Genomic DNA, 15688 nt, shown 5'->3' on the forward strand with positions numbered 1-15688 from the left:
CGTCTGCTCGGTCCAGGGATAGTTCATATTTGAATTGACCTTGTTTCAATCTTATAAGAAAGGCACCAGTCATATTTGACTGATTAATTGATCGAGTTATTGACGGACTATTTGGTTTAAACGTGCAATCACTGAAAGTACACGAAATATACCGCAATAAGTAAAAGAAGAAAGAAAATTGATATTTAAAATATAAACGATGTAATGCTTATTGCAACATTGCCTGTAGACGCATACATACTGAAAACAGTAGGAGACGAAGGAGGAGGAAAGAAGAATAGACGGAAAGACAGGGAGGTTAGCCAGTTATCAGATCGGCTGGCTACCCTGTGCTGAGGAAAGGGGATCAAAGGAATAACGGATAATAACGGATAAGCGCCTTGCCACTTCTCAGTCTGTCTATCCATCATCGAATGGAGGAAGCACATTCTCGTAATTATGTCATTCTGAGATCACAATCATGCAATAGGCGCGTTTGTACTGCTCCATTATCCTTCTTTTATTCTCCTTTTGTTTTATTAATTACAAGTAACAAAAAACATGACATTTAGATTCTTTAACAACAGAATTTGACCGTATGTGTTATTTGAATCCTGTCACTAATGACTTCTTTAACTAACGCACTTCTAGAGTGTTTGCATCGCCTACGATGCATGGACGGGGGAACCCCTCATCTTCTCTCAATCAATACTCTCGTGATTGATATTTATTCCTCACAAGCTTTTTTCTCTTTAAATAGAGGCCGTTGTCATGTACGGCTGTAGCTGTTCTCCGACGTTAGCGGTGTGCTCAGACGTGCGTGAGACCGAACGCCGTCTCCTCGCAGTATGCGTTTTCGCAGGCAGGCGGTCACGCATGAATCTCCCATGTTTCTCTCGGCACAGTTCAGTTCCGCCAGGCGGCGAACCAGTCGCGTCGGCGCGCGCGCACGCATGACCCACGGTGGCCGCTGCCGGAGGGGGGCGCCGCTTGTTAGTATGCCGCGCAGCCCGGCGTCTTCGGCGCGGTGCTTCGGCCGAGATCCGTTGGGTGTCATTTTCATTACGAGCCGATAGTTGCGTGGCATTCCCATCGCTCGGACAGTGGCTATCGCGACCGCCATCTCAGTGCCGCTGGAGCGAGACGCCAGGAATTTCACGGCCACCAGGGGGTGCGACTACTTCCCCCGGTTGCAGCAGTACTTGGCACCGCCGCCGTTTCTGGTTTGGGAAGCGTAACCCAGAGACAACTAAGCGAGTCGCGTCGTCGCTAACAAAAGAAGATGCACGGTGATGTTTTGTTAGATTACTCGGCTTCGTGACCGCGTGACCCTAAGAAGAATGACAAGACGGAAACAGTTAACGGCGAATATGTCGCGTCTGTTACGAGATCAGTTTGCCATGCATAACAATCCTGATCTTGAGTAAACAATAGAAGCGTTGTCGAAGTGGCAGTACAACTTGTCGTGTTTCTTGCTGCCATTGTAGTTCAATGTCACGGACGCAAAGGGAAGGATTGTTGCCCTAATTTATTCAGCACACACTGGTTCAGATCGCTGTAGTTAAGAAGTCTCAGAGTGGGCAAGATAAATACGGCAGTTGGCCTTCCTTTCCATGTGTGACTCCTGCATATTGAAACAGGGGACGCTGAGTAAATGCGAAAAGCAATATGCCACACATTCCGACTTCCCGAGTTTTAGCCAATGCGTCGGAAGAGGGGGCAAGGAAACGTTGCTGCCGTAAAGTAACAGGCTCCTAAATAAATCAGTGCGACATATACTGCTCTAAAAACGGCCGATGGTCTGGAACAATAAACTACAGCACGATAATGAGGCTTGTCACACAGACTCAAACGATCAACGCATACGCCACCGTCAAGACAAAGCGACCACGTGGATGGTCTGACCAAGTCTGCATTAGGCGCCCTCCACGTTCTCCTGCAGTTTCCGCCACCCTTTTGCTCGCGATGAGTTGCTATAGCAGATCCAGTCACTAATGAGGAGTCAGCCTAAGCCACCACGTGTCTCGTTATTGACCTCCATAGCTCGGCGGTGGGTCATAGTGAGAAGCTCTTCTTGCAGCTAAGGCTCCTCACGTCTGGAAAATTAGACGACACATTTCGGTAATTGTTCCAAGAGGAGCAGCGGCGCTTCGCTGCACAAGAGCTATGCCTCCTTGAGGCCTCTTGGAGCCGACCTGAGTACAGCATTTATTTTCTTCTCTCCTTGCTGTTTTGTTTTGCACGAGGAGAGCGATTTGTACTCGCACCATTGTTCGCTTGTGCCGTAGTCGCTATACTCAGCCTTCTCACATAATGATAAAAAAATATGTCGCTAAAATATTTTTTTTGGTGCGACCATGCTTTCGATTTGAAGGAACGCAACCACTGTGTTGTCAACTAATATTTTCTGAACAACAAAAGTAGCTGACTCGGTTTAAATGGCTTTTGAAGGAGATCCTTAAGGCTTGAGTTTATCCTTGCTACCTGTAGATGCGAGCGCCTGCGCGCTGGTTTCCACGCGTGCCAAACAAATGAGCAAGGCAGTCGTTGATCATAAACGCAACAGACAGCAAAGGCGTAGCACTTCGTGAAACTTACAACACACCAGCAATGGCTACCGCGCAAGCGCCTGCGTTGTGCGCCACTGGAACACTTTTCCCAAGCGGCGCGCAGGTCGCGTTCACTTACTCGCTTCTAGTTAACACTCAGGCGCAATCCGGATTACAGCACTTGAGCAGTGAGAACGAAAGTGGGTCAACGCTACACACGTTTTAGCAGTACGGAGAATGAGAGACATACAAAGCTCTATAATGAGATGCATAGAATCCTGCCGGCGTGTACGCAGGCGCCGACATGCTACTCTGCACAGGGAAGAGGATCGGGGACAGAAAGGCCCCACGAGCAGTAAGACAGGAAAAGAAAAGAAAGAAAAGAAAAAGAAAGAAAGAAAGGCTGGAAGGTATATGATGACGGTCTGTACAGGCGAGACAAATGTGATGGTATTGTTGTAAATAGGCTAGAGCTGGCTTGTCTATTAAGGCAATGCCTTAAAGGAATGAAAATAAAAAAAATTAAAGCTTGACGCTGCTTCGAAGGGAGAATAGTATGCGTCCGTAGATTTAGTGATTATAAGTTACGACCACGCGATGTTGGGTGGGCCTGCCTGTAAAAGTTATGCACGGGTTATCCGTGCACTTACGCATCCGCCAGAAACCGAGAAATGAGGAACTGCGTACACACGAGGTGAAAAACAAAGCAAGTACACTCAGTCACGCGCGGTCTGTGGCCACCCCTCAGTCCAGACTAGCAGCGCTTCGACGCGCCGATAGCACGCTCGCCGCCATTCCTCTTGGTCGGTCTGCAGTACTGCTTGCACCTCCACCCTCAGAGCAGCTTCTTTGTGTAACTCCGGAAGAAATACAACCAGTGCGCCGTGTTCGTCGTCGGACGCCTTCTGGAGAGAACGGATGTGGAAAGGGTCGGGCATACCCCGGCGTCGTCGACTTCCCCCTCACACTGCCGTACTCGCCCCCTAAGGTTCGCTTTCCCCCACCTCTGGCGAGCTAATGGGAGAAGAGCACGCGCGAGGACGCTTACTCCGATCGGCGCGCGAAAAAGAACACGCGGCCTCCGGCAAACACCGTCGTCTACCTCTCGAAGTGTCTGCGATCTCGTGCTCTTTCTTTCGCCGCCAGCTCAGCATCTGACGAGCGCGCCATTGCGCGGCCCCGAGTGAGGCCCGACCTTGGGCGCTCCTCTCTCCTCGCCCTGGACACACAATAACACGGATCCGCCGTTGGCCGCGCCAGCAGCTGACCCGTTCCTCTCCTGCCGGCGGCGGCGGCACGCACGGCTCGGCGGCGCACGCCCGTGTGTGTGTCCAAGAGCGTTTGTACACAGCTGGGCGCCAGGTAACGGGTCGGTCACGCTTAGTCGCACCAAGTCACGCCAAAACGCAGGGATCCCGGCAACTCCTTCCGCTTTTCTTCCGAGGTGTCAGTCTCTTCATCGAACGGCGAACACTCAGACGTGGCGAGGCGCGCAAGGCGCCTGTCTTGTTTCCGCCCCAATTGTTGCTCGGTGAGTTGGTTACGATCTAGCGGAGGCGTAATAACACAATTTTCGCGCACGGCAAACGAACAGAAAGGGCCGGACGGGTGTCATGTTGGACCTCTTTGAAAGTCTCCGCCTTCCAGTTTAAGCAAACACTACACTCGAAAGTCAGAGAGCCAAAAACTTTCTTTCCTCTTTTGCTTGAGTCTAACAAATGCGGAAAGCTCTTTCCGAAACACAAAAGAATGGCGTGATAGAAAAGCTCAGTTCGCTGTCTTTCTCGAACAGCACAAACAATGATGCTATACTTGTCTGGAGTATTGAACATCGCACAGAATATAGCCCTGTTGAGAACTCAAACAATGTTGGTCTCTGCTACATCCGCAAAAAGTGCCACGAAACAAGAGGCGGGTTGTCTGTATTCCGCGAGGGCGTGCATTGTCGAGCGCCGAAGCGTCCACGAGCATCCGCATTTCCTCGACGATGACGGGACGAAATGAAGCCTCAGCAGAACAATGCTCGGCGTGAAACGGCGCACCCGTTAATAGCCGCTTCCTGACTTGGTGGCTCGCTGACCTCAGCTACAGGCGCATCGGCAAGCCACTGCGCGCTAAGCGGCTTAAACATTCTGGGGCTCTGGGGCTCTCCGAGGACCCTCGCACCAGACACCCTCCTCCTCCTTCCAGACACAGCCCTGCTTGTGGAGTGCGGAGGAGGCAGGGGATCGGAGTGTGTACGTTTTCCGACCTGGCTTCGCACAGTGGACACGCATGCGTGAACCCGCATGGAACGAAGATTCCAGCGTGGTGGTCACGCGTCGATGCTGTGCTCTCTGCCCGGAAGGGGGTGGGCCTGCACTGGTTAATATTGCACGCTCGCGGAAGTTGCGAGCACCGAGGGCTCCCTCTTAGACAGACGAACAGCGTCGAGAACAATGACCAGTAATATAGACCAGAATGAGGACCGGTAATGTGACGCAACCATATGGGAAGGAGCGAACATTACAACTTGCGGCAACGACAAACCAGGCAAACTATTTTTGGAGCGGTTTTAAAGGTCACCTTTAAGTCATAAAAATATCACAACTTTTTCTTTTTGCGCAGAAAATATTAGTGCGATACTTGAACTTGTAGTCAGTTTAAGACCAAGCTACGCACTACCCGGAAGTGAACAAAATTTCGACTTGAACAAGCGAGGAAAGACTGAAGTTAAAGTCACGTATCATAAAAGATATAGGGTGAGAACATACGTTGTCTTCGCGATAGGAAAACATCCGCAGAAGTCTGGACACGGGGGAAACAAAAAGGACAGCGCGAGTGGCGTTCCTCGCTTCCCTCTTCCATGTATCCTTGTCTCTGCGCCTCCTTGTAAACTATGAACACACTTACCAACTTACTCAGTTTTAGATTTTATTATATAAGTTTCATAACTTACGTCTAGAGTACCGCGAAATTAGAGAGGTGTTTGAAGACGCAACGCAGAGCAGGACCCGTATTCACACACACACAAAAAAAATCTTACGCTACGATTGTTCGTAAGAGCAAATTATAGCCAATCCTGAAGCCGGACATATTAGCGAAGGCTGCTGTCCAGTGAAAAACTTCACTTACCAAAGAAAATTTTTGTGAATTCGGTCCCACATTTTCAACTTTATGATTTTGTACCTTAACAAGAACATAGCTACAATTTGTACTTCGACCTTTTGTGACGTACGCTGCGCCATAAAGTCATCTGCCGGATTGACATTAAGAGGGAGCTTTAGCTCGGGCCCCAACTCCCGATGCCGCCTATTCAAATAATACATGTAAAACGCAGAAACGCTTTTCTGAGATAACCACTGGGCCGATTTAATGAACTTTGTTGGGTTTGAAAGAGAAAGTTAAATTCCAGTGACTGTTGGAAGCGCAATTTCGATTTTGAGCTAAATGTTCTGATACATTTTTCAAATATTGGTAAGTTTGCAGAAAATAGAAGCACGTTGTTTACAAATTTATAGCTCAGCACCTGGACCAGATATCGCAGTTCTGTAAGCTGCATCTATTAGAGCATCCACAGCGGACAAATTTTATATGTAAATTTACATCGTACGTGATATTGTAACATTGTTTACAAGGGTTTTGCAAAAGTTCTACTCACAAATCAGTGGGCTATTTGAGAGCCATGTATAATATATCAATTTTGTCCGCTTTAGATGTACTATTAGGTACAATTTACAGAATTGTGATATCGTTTTGCATTGCTGAGTTACAGAATTGTAAACATGACAGTCTAGTTTTCTGAAGATTTCTGACTTTTGACAGTATTTATAAAAGAATTGGCGACCACAATAAAAAATTCACAACCAACAGTCACTAGATTTTAACTTTTTCTTTTAAATGCAACAAATCTCACGAAATTTGGTGGAGTGGTTGTCGAGAAAAACGATGTCACCTTTCCCATGTATTTAGCTAGGAAGCCCCGAGCTAAAGCTTCCTCTTAAGAAACATCACGGAAATTTTTTATTTGTTTCTGCCTATTTTTATTGTGTGTGTGTGTGCGCTTGATACGAATAGCTTTGCTTGGAGGGCTACAAATTGGCATATTGTGTGTTTACAGGGAGCGCGCTGTGCTCAACTGTCCGCAGAGTGCACTCTACACGCCACGAAGGCAAGTTAGCATGACTTACCAATTTTCGCCGAGACGGCCGTGTCTTCCTGTGCAGTGGTACATGTCGCCAGGAACGCCTGCGAGAGCCAGAGAGAAAAAAAAGGTCCTTTACCTACGACTAGCTTCATGTTTGTCTGATTAAACTGCCACTAAAGCGTGGTTTGAAATAGAATAGTGTTGAGGAAAAAAATTGGAGCAGAACATGAATTTGGCTTCTGAGTTATAGCGATCACACAAGCAATATTGCGCTAAACGATTCGCTGTTTTCCCTTACACGAGAATGGAGGTGTGACGCGTCAAGGCATACATAGGCATCAGGGCCTTCCTACAGAGAGCGCCTGAAAATCCCCAACTTAGAGCAATAGGTGCAAGAGTGGGAAAGATTGTGCCAGGAATGATGTATTTCAAACACAGAAGTAAATCACGGCCTTTTCACTCCAGTTGTGTAACTGTTATGACTAATATCCTTGGCAGTGACAGGAACTCCGACATGAAGACCGAATAACGTACCACAAGTCAAACTCCACAGCTATTTTTACTGCTTCAGTGCTAATTATTAATCAGACTGTCTGGTACGCTTCTTCTTTAGATCTTAAATGTTAGCAGTGACCCGGGAACATTTCACCAACCTTTGTATAAATGCAAAAACACCCGTGTGCTTGCGTTGTAGTGCACGTTAAAGAACCTCAGGTGGTCAAAATTAATCCGGAGCCCTCCACTACGGCGTGCCTGACAATCAGAACTGGTTTTGGCACGTAAAACCCCAGAAAGAAGAAGTATCATTTCGATCTCCCTTGTAAGGAAAGCTTTGAAAGCGAACATGTTATTACTGAACGAGAAAATTATTAGTTCACTGTTTAGCCTGAACTGCACTTTGTCAACTTTGTGTAGCTTGCTGAGCGAACTTTGTGTAGATTACTATATCAATCATCGGATAAAAAGCGTTCAGGACGTTCAGCAGCGTTGGCATACCTGCAGAGAAGCTAATTATAACTGCGAACGATGGCCTGCACTCTTGATATGGGCCACTCACAGTTTGAAAAATTAGCGGCCAATCAGAGGCGACACCGCTGCGAGGTGCAAACGCTCACGCAATAATTCAATCAGGGACCTCCGCCAATAGGAAAAAAAAAAAAAAGAGAAGGGAAGGGAAGTAAAAGCTCGGCGAACGCTGCTGCGTAAGCGAAAACGATGGGCGGGCTGGCCTCCCTGCGGCCATTTCGAACCCCTTTCCGTCGGCGATTCGTGATGAATGGCGCAATCGCAGTCGGCTAATTGCACCTCTTTGGGTTCGGCGTGTCCGAGAGAGGCACCCCTTTGAACACGCCCCCTGCGCCGCATTGCGGGGAAAGCGGTGGACGCGTGGGACTCGTCGCGTCGACGGCGGCGCCTCTATGGGGACCGCCGAGGTTTCCGGACCAGCCGGTCAGCGGGTCAGGCGGACGCCGGCTTTGATTATGTGCTGCCACCACGGTGCGCAAAGCGTGTGTAAACAACCCAGGGCTATTACGATATTGCTTTTTAACACGCGGACGCGCAAGATTCATGCCTACCCGACCGACGAGATAAACTGTTGCCCGGCCGCGGCGCAGAGATGGCGCTTCTTGCGTTTTTTCTTCGAGCACTGCCAGCGCAGTGCTTTTTCGTGTTTCTCCCATAGATCATGGAGATGGAGGGGGGGGGGGGGGGGGGAGGGAGGGGTTCTTGTAGGCCGCGGTGTTCGCCTGTTCCAGCCCTTGGTTGTTCGTGTGCATGGCCGCCTGAATATAAGATTAGTCTCTATAACAAAACTTTGGCAACGCGGAGAAAAAAAATAATTGGGCTGTAACACGTTTGGAAGGAAGGCATTGCTGTATCCTGTGGCTTGATCTAGTAGTGAATGACCTATATACTCACAGCTAAGATCAATTGTCAGACCAAGACTAGAGTATTCTTCTTGTTGCACAATTTCGCGCTGCGCGGTCGCAGCAATCGGCAAAAATAAGGCATCTCCGATCTTTCTTTCTCATGCACTTGCGTTTTTAGCGCTGTAGATTGGACGGCAAATGCGTATCGACTGGGCTGCCATCGAGTTTTCTGACACTGCGTCCGGCCTGCAAAGGAAAACAGGGCTTCCAGTCGGCTCGTAAGGAGCGCCACTGCAAGCATTACGCAACGCTCGGTGCCCGAAATAGCCACCACTTGGCAGTTGGTCAGTTTCAATGAACGTGAAAGGCGAAAGCGGTCGCGGTTGTTTCCGTTGGGGGGCGCTGGAAATGGGCTTTTTTTTTTTTTCATTTCTCTATAACTTTTTGCCAGAAGCTGAGCAGCCAGGTAGCAGCATTGTGCAAGCGCCCCGCTTCAAACAGTTGCCGACTGCGCAATGAAAGCAGGCTTTTCTTTATGGCGGCCGTTGAAATGCTTATGCTGCACGCTCCGCCAAGTGGCAACTGCCCGCACGCGGTCGCACAATTAAAAACGAGTGAACGGAAGAAGAAGGATAAAAGTAAAGGCAGACCGGATGTACTAGATTTACTCAAGTGCGGAAGTACGTCCCGAGCATATGCCCAATCGCGCAATAACTGAAATAAAAAGCTAATAATGTCCATTCGCTTTGCATTGCTAAGAAAAAAAAAGCAGATAGCGTTTCCGGCTGGTAAATATGGTCAGGATTGATCGGCACTCACGGCGCGTATTGCAGCGCGCAGACTGCACAGTCAAAGCAGCAGCTCGCACACCAAGGCTGACGACCAGAAGCTAAGGTTACAATTTTGTCGCAGGTATAAATTTTACCGTACACTACTGATACACACTTCACATTTACGATCGGTGTGGTGCGCAACTTGTTGCTACTGCGTCTGGCAGTTTGTTGTGCACTATGAACAAAAAGTCTAATTATGGACATCAGTGTTTTGCCGAATATTATGCCTGCTATCGTTTTTGTGTGCTGTTCATCACGAATAGACGCAGAAAACAAAGACAAACCTTACGTTCTCTCTCTCTCTCCACACACGCACACACGCACCGCACGCACGCGCGGGCTGGTCTATCTGGATGACAATAGAAGCCACCATACAGGAGCGCCGTATACAACAGACGCCAGTTCGCATTAAATGGTTAAAGGGTGTTCCATCTTCATTATCTATTGCTAAACACCTGACCCGGAGACCATAAAGGAAAATCTTTCTTTAGTGTGATCTGTAAAACGTCGCAGAGAAATAAAGCCCTTTCAAGTAATTAACAAAAACGTGACTACTGTTTCCGGTTGCTGGAACAGCGCTGTATATATCTCTTCTACGTGTGTATATCTAGAGTTGGGCTTCGCTGCTTCGAATTAGTTGAAGTTTCCGTTAATTTGTGGATTGCAGTTTAAACTTCAGCATGTTCGTAATTGCGAAATAAACGAGTAACAGCTACAATATGGACGCATGTCGACCAATCACTCAAGGTAGCGAAGCGGTAGCGGACCGTAATTGCATCGTTGGTCCGTTTGTGAGAAGCACACGTTGTCATAGTATCGCGTCGAGACGTACTGAATGGAATGCGTTTTCTTTCTGTGAAGTGCGCATCAACGCTATGGAAGCAGATGCGACAGTTGTTGCAGCAGTGATGAGCACGCCAACCTGCGCTCACTCAAGGGCACTACACTGCAACACACACAGCTATAACGTTGACGCGAGGGAAGCGCGTATTAAGCTGCTCCGCCTGCCCGACGTATCTTAACACGAAACATGCAAAATAAACGAGATGCGTCGGACATAATTGCACAAAAACAATGTTGCGGGATGCGTAACGCATCTGCAAAAGGTTGAAAGGATACGTAGGACGCAATTATAGCAACAGCCGCCATACCTTCCCCCCCCCCCCCCCAAAAAAAAAAAAAAAAAAAAAGAAAGAAAGAAAGTGGTTAGTGGTAGCTGTTTATTCACGGTTGTAAAGGGGAAAATACCGAGGCTTATCTAACGAGTTCTGTACTTATAAGGATGTTATGCTCGTATAGTTTACGGCTTTAGCGTTGACATTACGTGGGCTAGATGTAACAATTTTTATGGCTTGGCTAACTACCTGAACGGTGGCAAGGGGAGTATTATAGGCCATTTGAAGCATATTAAGCGGAAGTAATACGCAAATGAAAAATTGAGTGATAAAGTGGTCTTAATTTGGTATCGGTAAAATATGGGCGTGTTGTATGTACGCCAAGTCCCATATTTGGTTGTCTCTGTGCAATGGGACGCTGATATTTCAAATTGCAACGAAACTGGATGCCTGGAAATTATAAGCAAATACTTGGAGAAAAACGATGGTTACTTGGACGTTATAACAGTTTCTAATTTTTATTGCTGCGTTGACGATCAGGCAAATTTAGTTTTGGATGTTGCCGGCATGTTGCCACTACACCACGTACATTCGATAGATCAGACTTTGGTCTCGAAACACAGAAAAACCACAGGTGAGATGTCATTGTCACAGTTAAATATAGTTGTGCCACCTGCGTAAAAATAAAATTTGAAGTCAATCAAGACTATCATGACACAGATCATAATGACACCCAAAACATCCTGGTTACTGCACAAAGTTCTGTTGTCAGCAATGATTTCGAAGCAACAGACGGATAAGATTCTATTCAGCCACAATATTGATCGTATGGTTTCACTCGAGTTCACGATTAGGCATTTCCCATTCGGCGTCTCGTGTTTTCATTCTGCTGGATCGCATGTACTTCGTGCATGCATGTCAGATCTTGCATGGGACGGCGCTGCGTGTAACGTGTGCAGGGAGACCTTTGCCAGACCGCGCCTCTCCTTTTCTGAAATATCTTTACATATACGTAAATGTTCTGTGTCTCACAGCAGGAACTCCCGGTAAGACTTATTTCTTGATAGAGAGAGAGTAGTAGCCCACTATCGCGTGCGTCTTCTTCTGACCGTTACGAATGTGTATGTATCCACCTTTGCGTGGGAGGGGGACACGCAGTCCTATCTTTAGCCACACTTTACAGCGCTGACCTTTGCGCCGCCCGAACAACCGATGTGCCCTTGCCGACGATGGGCGCCACGCAAGTGTGGTGTCCTCGCACGCGTCTCCTCTGCTGCACCAGGAAGCGCGTTTTCTTTCGCTCCTTTCCATACAGCGGCCGCGCGCAAAGGGGGGAACGCCGTCACGAGCGTGTCCGAGACGCGCTCACGACCAGCCGCGCTGACTCACGGTGCGGCATCAGGTGGCCGCGAAATACGGATGCAGGGGCACGACGACCAAGACGCGTCCTTCCCGTTGCGCACAAGGTCGCGTAACACGCATCCGTGCAACGGTCGCGACGGCCGCTGCGTCGGAATGCCGGACGGAAGGGTGCCCGCGCATGCACCGCCTACACGTACAGAGACGATGAGCTGGACACTTTCATTAGTAGCACATCCGAACGGGTTGCCTTCGAGCGCTCCGGAGTGACATCGGCGCGTGCTGGTCGAAATCGAGTGTTCGGGACACATTTGCACTCGAAGGCACTCTCATCTTCGTGCGACCAAGATCCAACGGGGTTCTGGTCACGCGGCTGCTTGAATTTACACTGTCAGAGCGGCGGCTACCGCGGCTTGCTTGATTTATTGATCTTCGTAGCTTGCGCAGCGGGTTTTTCGACAGCACTTAGTAGATTGTCAAATGAACCGACGGGAAATAAATAATAAAACACACACACACACACACACACACACACACACACACACACACACACACACACACACACACACACACACACACACACACACACACACACACACACACACACACACACACACACACACACACACACACACACACACACACGCACGCACGCACGCACGCACACACACACACACACACACACGCACGCACGCACGCACGCACACACGCACGCACGCACACACACAACTGCGCACGGCGACTAACTTGTGCGTCGGCGCGCTAGAATTGACGGCGTATGTAGCAGCCTCACTCGGCCCAATGTCGTGCACATATATGTACAGTCGAAGAAGAAAAAAAAAAAACACTTGAAGAAATGTATGGCATTATAAGAAGATCAATAATCACAAATCTTAGGGAAGCGTTGAGATGGATGCGCAATGACTTCAGCATGGGTCAACTGAGGACAAACTACACGTGCGGGAAAATATGTATAAAAACAAGAATAACGCATCAAATCAACGAGCGCATTAAGATCAGAATATCGAAAATAAAGAAAATGAAAAGAAAAAGGTCTCAATAATATGACACAATGCCGGTATCCATTAAGAAGCATATAATAAAGCTTTCGAACTCTGGCTTCTTTTTATTTCTTTCTTCCGAGTGACTCGCTGTTGACAGTGACTCCCCTCAGTACGTGACTAGGATTCATTAGCCTGGCACTGCAGCCTGCTTAATTTTATGTCGAACACAACCACATGTTTTGTAACATAATGTGAAACTAAAAAGAAGTAGATAACACAGTTATATTGACATTGTACGTTGTATCAGCGACCTCTGACCGTGAGGTTTCCGTCGACTCTTGTTTCTAGCGCTTTCCAGTAAATCAACGGTTACGAGCGCATTGAAGAACGTAAACGCTCAGGCTGGTTGGTTCGAGGGTTCGAGAAAAACAAGACAGACGAAGGAAAATGCTTTTCTTTATGTCGTTTTCCTTATAGAGCCGCATTTACATGAATGTGACTGTAGCGCATCGGGTAAACGAGGATGGTGTGCTATGAAGACGCGTCAGCTTAATGCGACAGGCAGTGGATTAAGTCGCCTTTGGCGAATTCATGTGTAAACGGCCAGCGGATACGGACAGCGGATACGGACAGCGGCAATACGGCTCCCGGCATCACACGGGAGCGAGCAAGAGCGAGACCTTAGACGATAATCATTTATCTCCTGCAATTACACGCCAAGGACGCGCTCGCTAAAAGCTGGCAAGAGCTTGTTTCGGACGCAATCGCGTGAGGCTTGAAGTGCTACGTGTTTGCATTGATTATGTGATGCTACTGCATTGATTAATGTGATGTGCTGCTCCATTCTGTACGCCGCTGTATAGCATGTGTGCACTAATGGCAGAGCAGGACCCATTTTTGTTGGTGGACACCGACTCGTAGTGTCTGTATTCAGGGCTCTGATATAAAAGTGGAGCAGAAGGCCCCCTACCGTCGGCAAACTATTTCGTGCTCCTGGACGCGATGGAATTGTTAACATGGTGGCAAGGCTAAGCTGTATCGGCGCCCTATCTATCTTGCAAATTAGATGTAAGTACAGCTTACTAAATTTCGGGTCTTGTCTTTATTCATAATAAAAGAATACAATCACTGTTCTTGTTGTAGAAGCGGTAGCTGCGTTTGCTCTTACTGCAAGTTTTGAAAAAATAGACTATGTATAAGCCTTCGGTCTATTCCAAGTTGTGATAAAAAATGCATAAAAGGCCCGACAGACCTAATTCGGCGTAAATGTGTCACAGCGCCTGAGAAACGTATAAATTCTATATTTGCAGGATTACAACACTTTGTTAAAGCATTCAAAGGGAACCAAGAAAATGATCACCGAAATTGGAAATATTCAGAATTACTCAAAGGTATACAAATCAGGTAATACCAGACATGTCAATCAGGATATATCTATGACTGAGTGGTGACATATTTAAAACATCACGGAAAGTAAAGCCCGATCTTAAGATTTCGGCATTTCACTAAAGCCTCAAGATTCATTGAATTTATTTTCTCTCCGTGAACATACCGACCCGGTTAAATCAGGCTGAATAAAAGTTGTGCACTTAACTGACTTATCAAAAGTGTATTTAGGTAGGGTAGGGTTAAATGGGGCTTAACTGCAGAGGTGGGAGGCAGTACCCCTCCGGCTAGAGGGAGAGAAGAAAGGCAGGGAGATCAACCAGAGGCGAATTTCCGGTTTGCTACCCTGCACTGGGGTGGGGGATATAGGGGTTAGAAAGAGGGAAGCTTGTACAAAGTTAGAGGGTAGGCTACTTATTAAGTGACTCTTTAGATGACAATTTAATGTATATGCATGCTTAACTTACAGACAGTATGCAAAAAAAAAAAACAATTGCAACAGTTTTACAGGAAACGACTTAAACGTAATGACTTGTAATTAAAGTTATTATAGGCGGATATATACAAAACTACAAATTTTGTGCGCTGCCGCGCACCTACAAAATATATCACAAGCCAATACGAAAAAGCGAAAAATGAAGCCTGAGCACGCAAACTAAGACATATTAGGACTTCATAGCCGTTAGCTATCTTTCTGCATGCACCAATACTTCATAGTTACAGTGCACATACAAGTCTATACAAACGCCTATTTAACTAAAACGGAAAGCATTGATCAAGTGACTATTGTTAGAACACACGTCTCAAATGCTATACATAACCAATTTAATTTGTTCTTGAATACCATGCCACAGAGATTGTTGGCGATGACGATGCTGATGATCCTTTATTCATGGCCCTTAATTCCTCCTCTTTTTCTTGTCCTTCTCCTTGTTTCATATTGCACCGAGGGCAAAATAAAATGCTTACGACTCCTACACTGCAGAGCACAAAAGTTTCAACGCAGAGATCTGTGCTCTCAAGCTGGCCTGCTTAGGCATTACAGTGAACAGCAAAAATGTTTGCACTCTAAAGTTGAAAGTATTAGCCATGAGAGAAACTAAAATTACCTTTAAGGGTGCTTTTGGCTAACACCAGTACTTTGGTACCTTCATTACTGTGTATGCGCACGATACTATACAAGGAACTCGTGGCACAGTGCCAAGAAATAAGGCGCAGCACCACAACGACGTCTCTGCAACAGATGCTAGTGCGGTTCTAATGCGACTTGGAATGAGAACTTTTTGTTGATTACTTACTTTGTGGGCCTGAAACTGCGGCCAAAAAATTTCAGCTGCAGGCATTTCTTTCACAATACCCCCTTGTGGAACCCTTGAAATCTCTTTGAGGATCAATGCGTCACCAACGGTACCACAGCGTAGCGTCAATTTTCCGTACACAAATTACGTTGCGAAACGTCGGTCCAT

At 47.2% G+C, this 15688-nt stretch overlaps 1 protein-coding gene across 1 annotated transcript in view; it reads right to left on the reverse strand.

The window, feature by feature from the left end:
* The window catches only part of LOC119455260 (cuticlin-1), a 104253-nt gene that overhangs the window by 36524 nt on the left and 52041 nt on the right, over positions 1-15688 (reverse strand). The window contains exon 3 of the mRNA XM_037716661.2: positions 6698-6755. Coding sequence (XP_037572589.1) covers positions 6698-6755 — 58 coding nt within the window. The remainder of the gene's footprint in view (positions 1-6697; positions 6756-15688) is intronic.

This window comes from Dermacentor silvarum, chromosome 6 (assembly GCF_013339745.2).
Source record: "Dermacentor silvarum isolate Dsil-2018 chromosome 6, BIME_Dsil_1.4, whole genome shotgun sequence".
NCBI lineage: Eukaryota > Metazoa > Arthropoda > Arachnida > Ixodida > Ixodidae > Dermacentor > Dermacentor silvarum.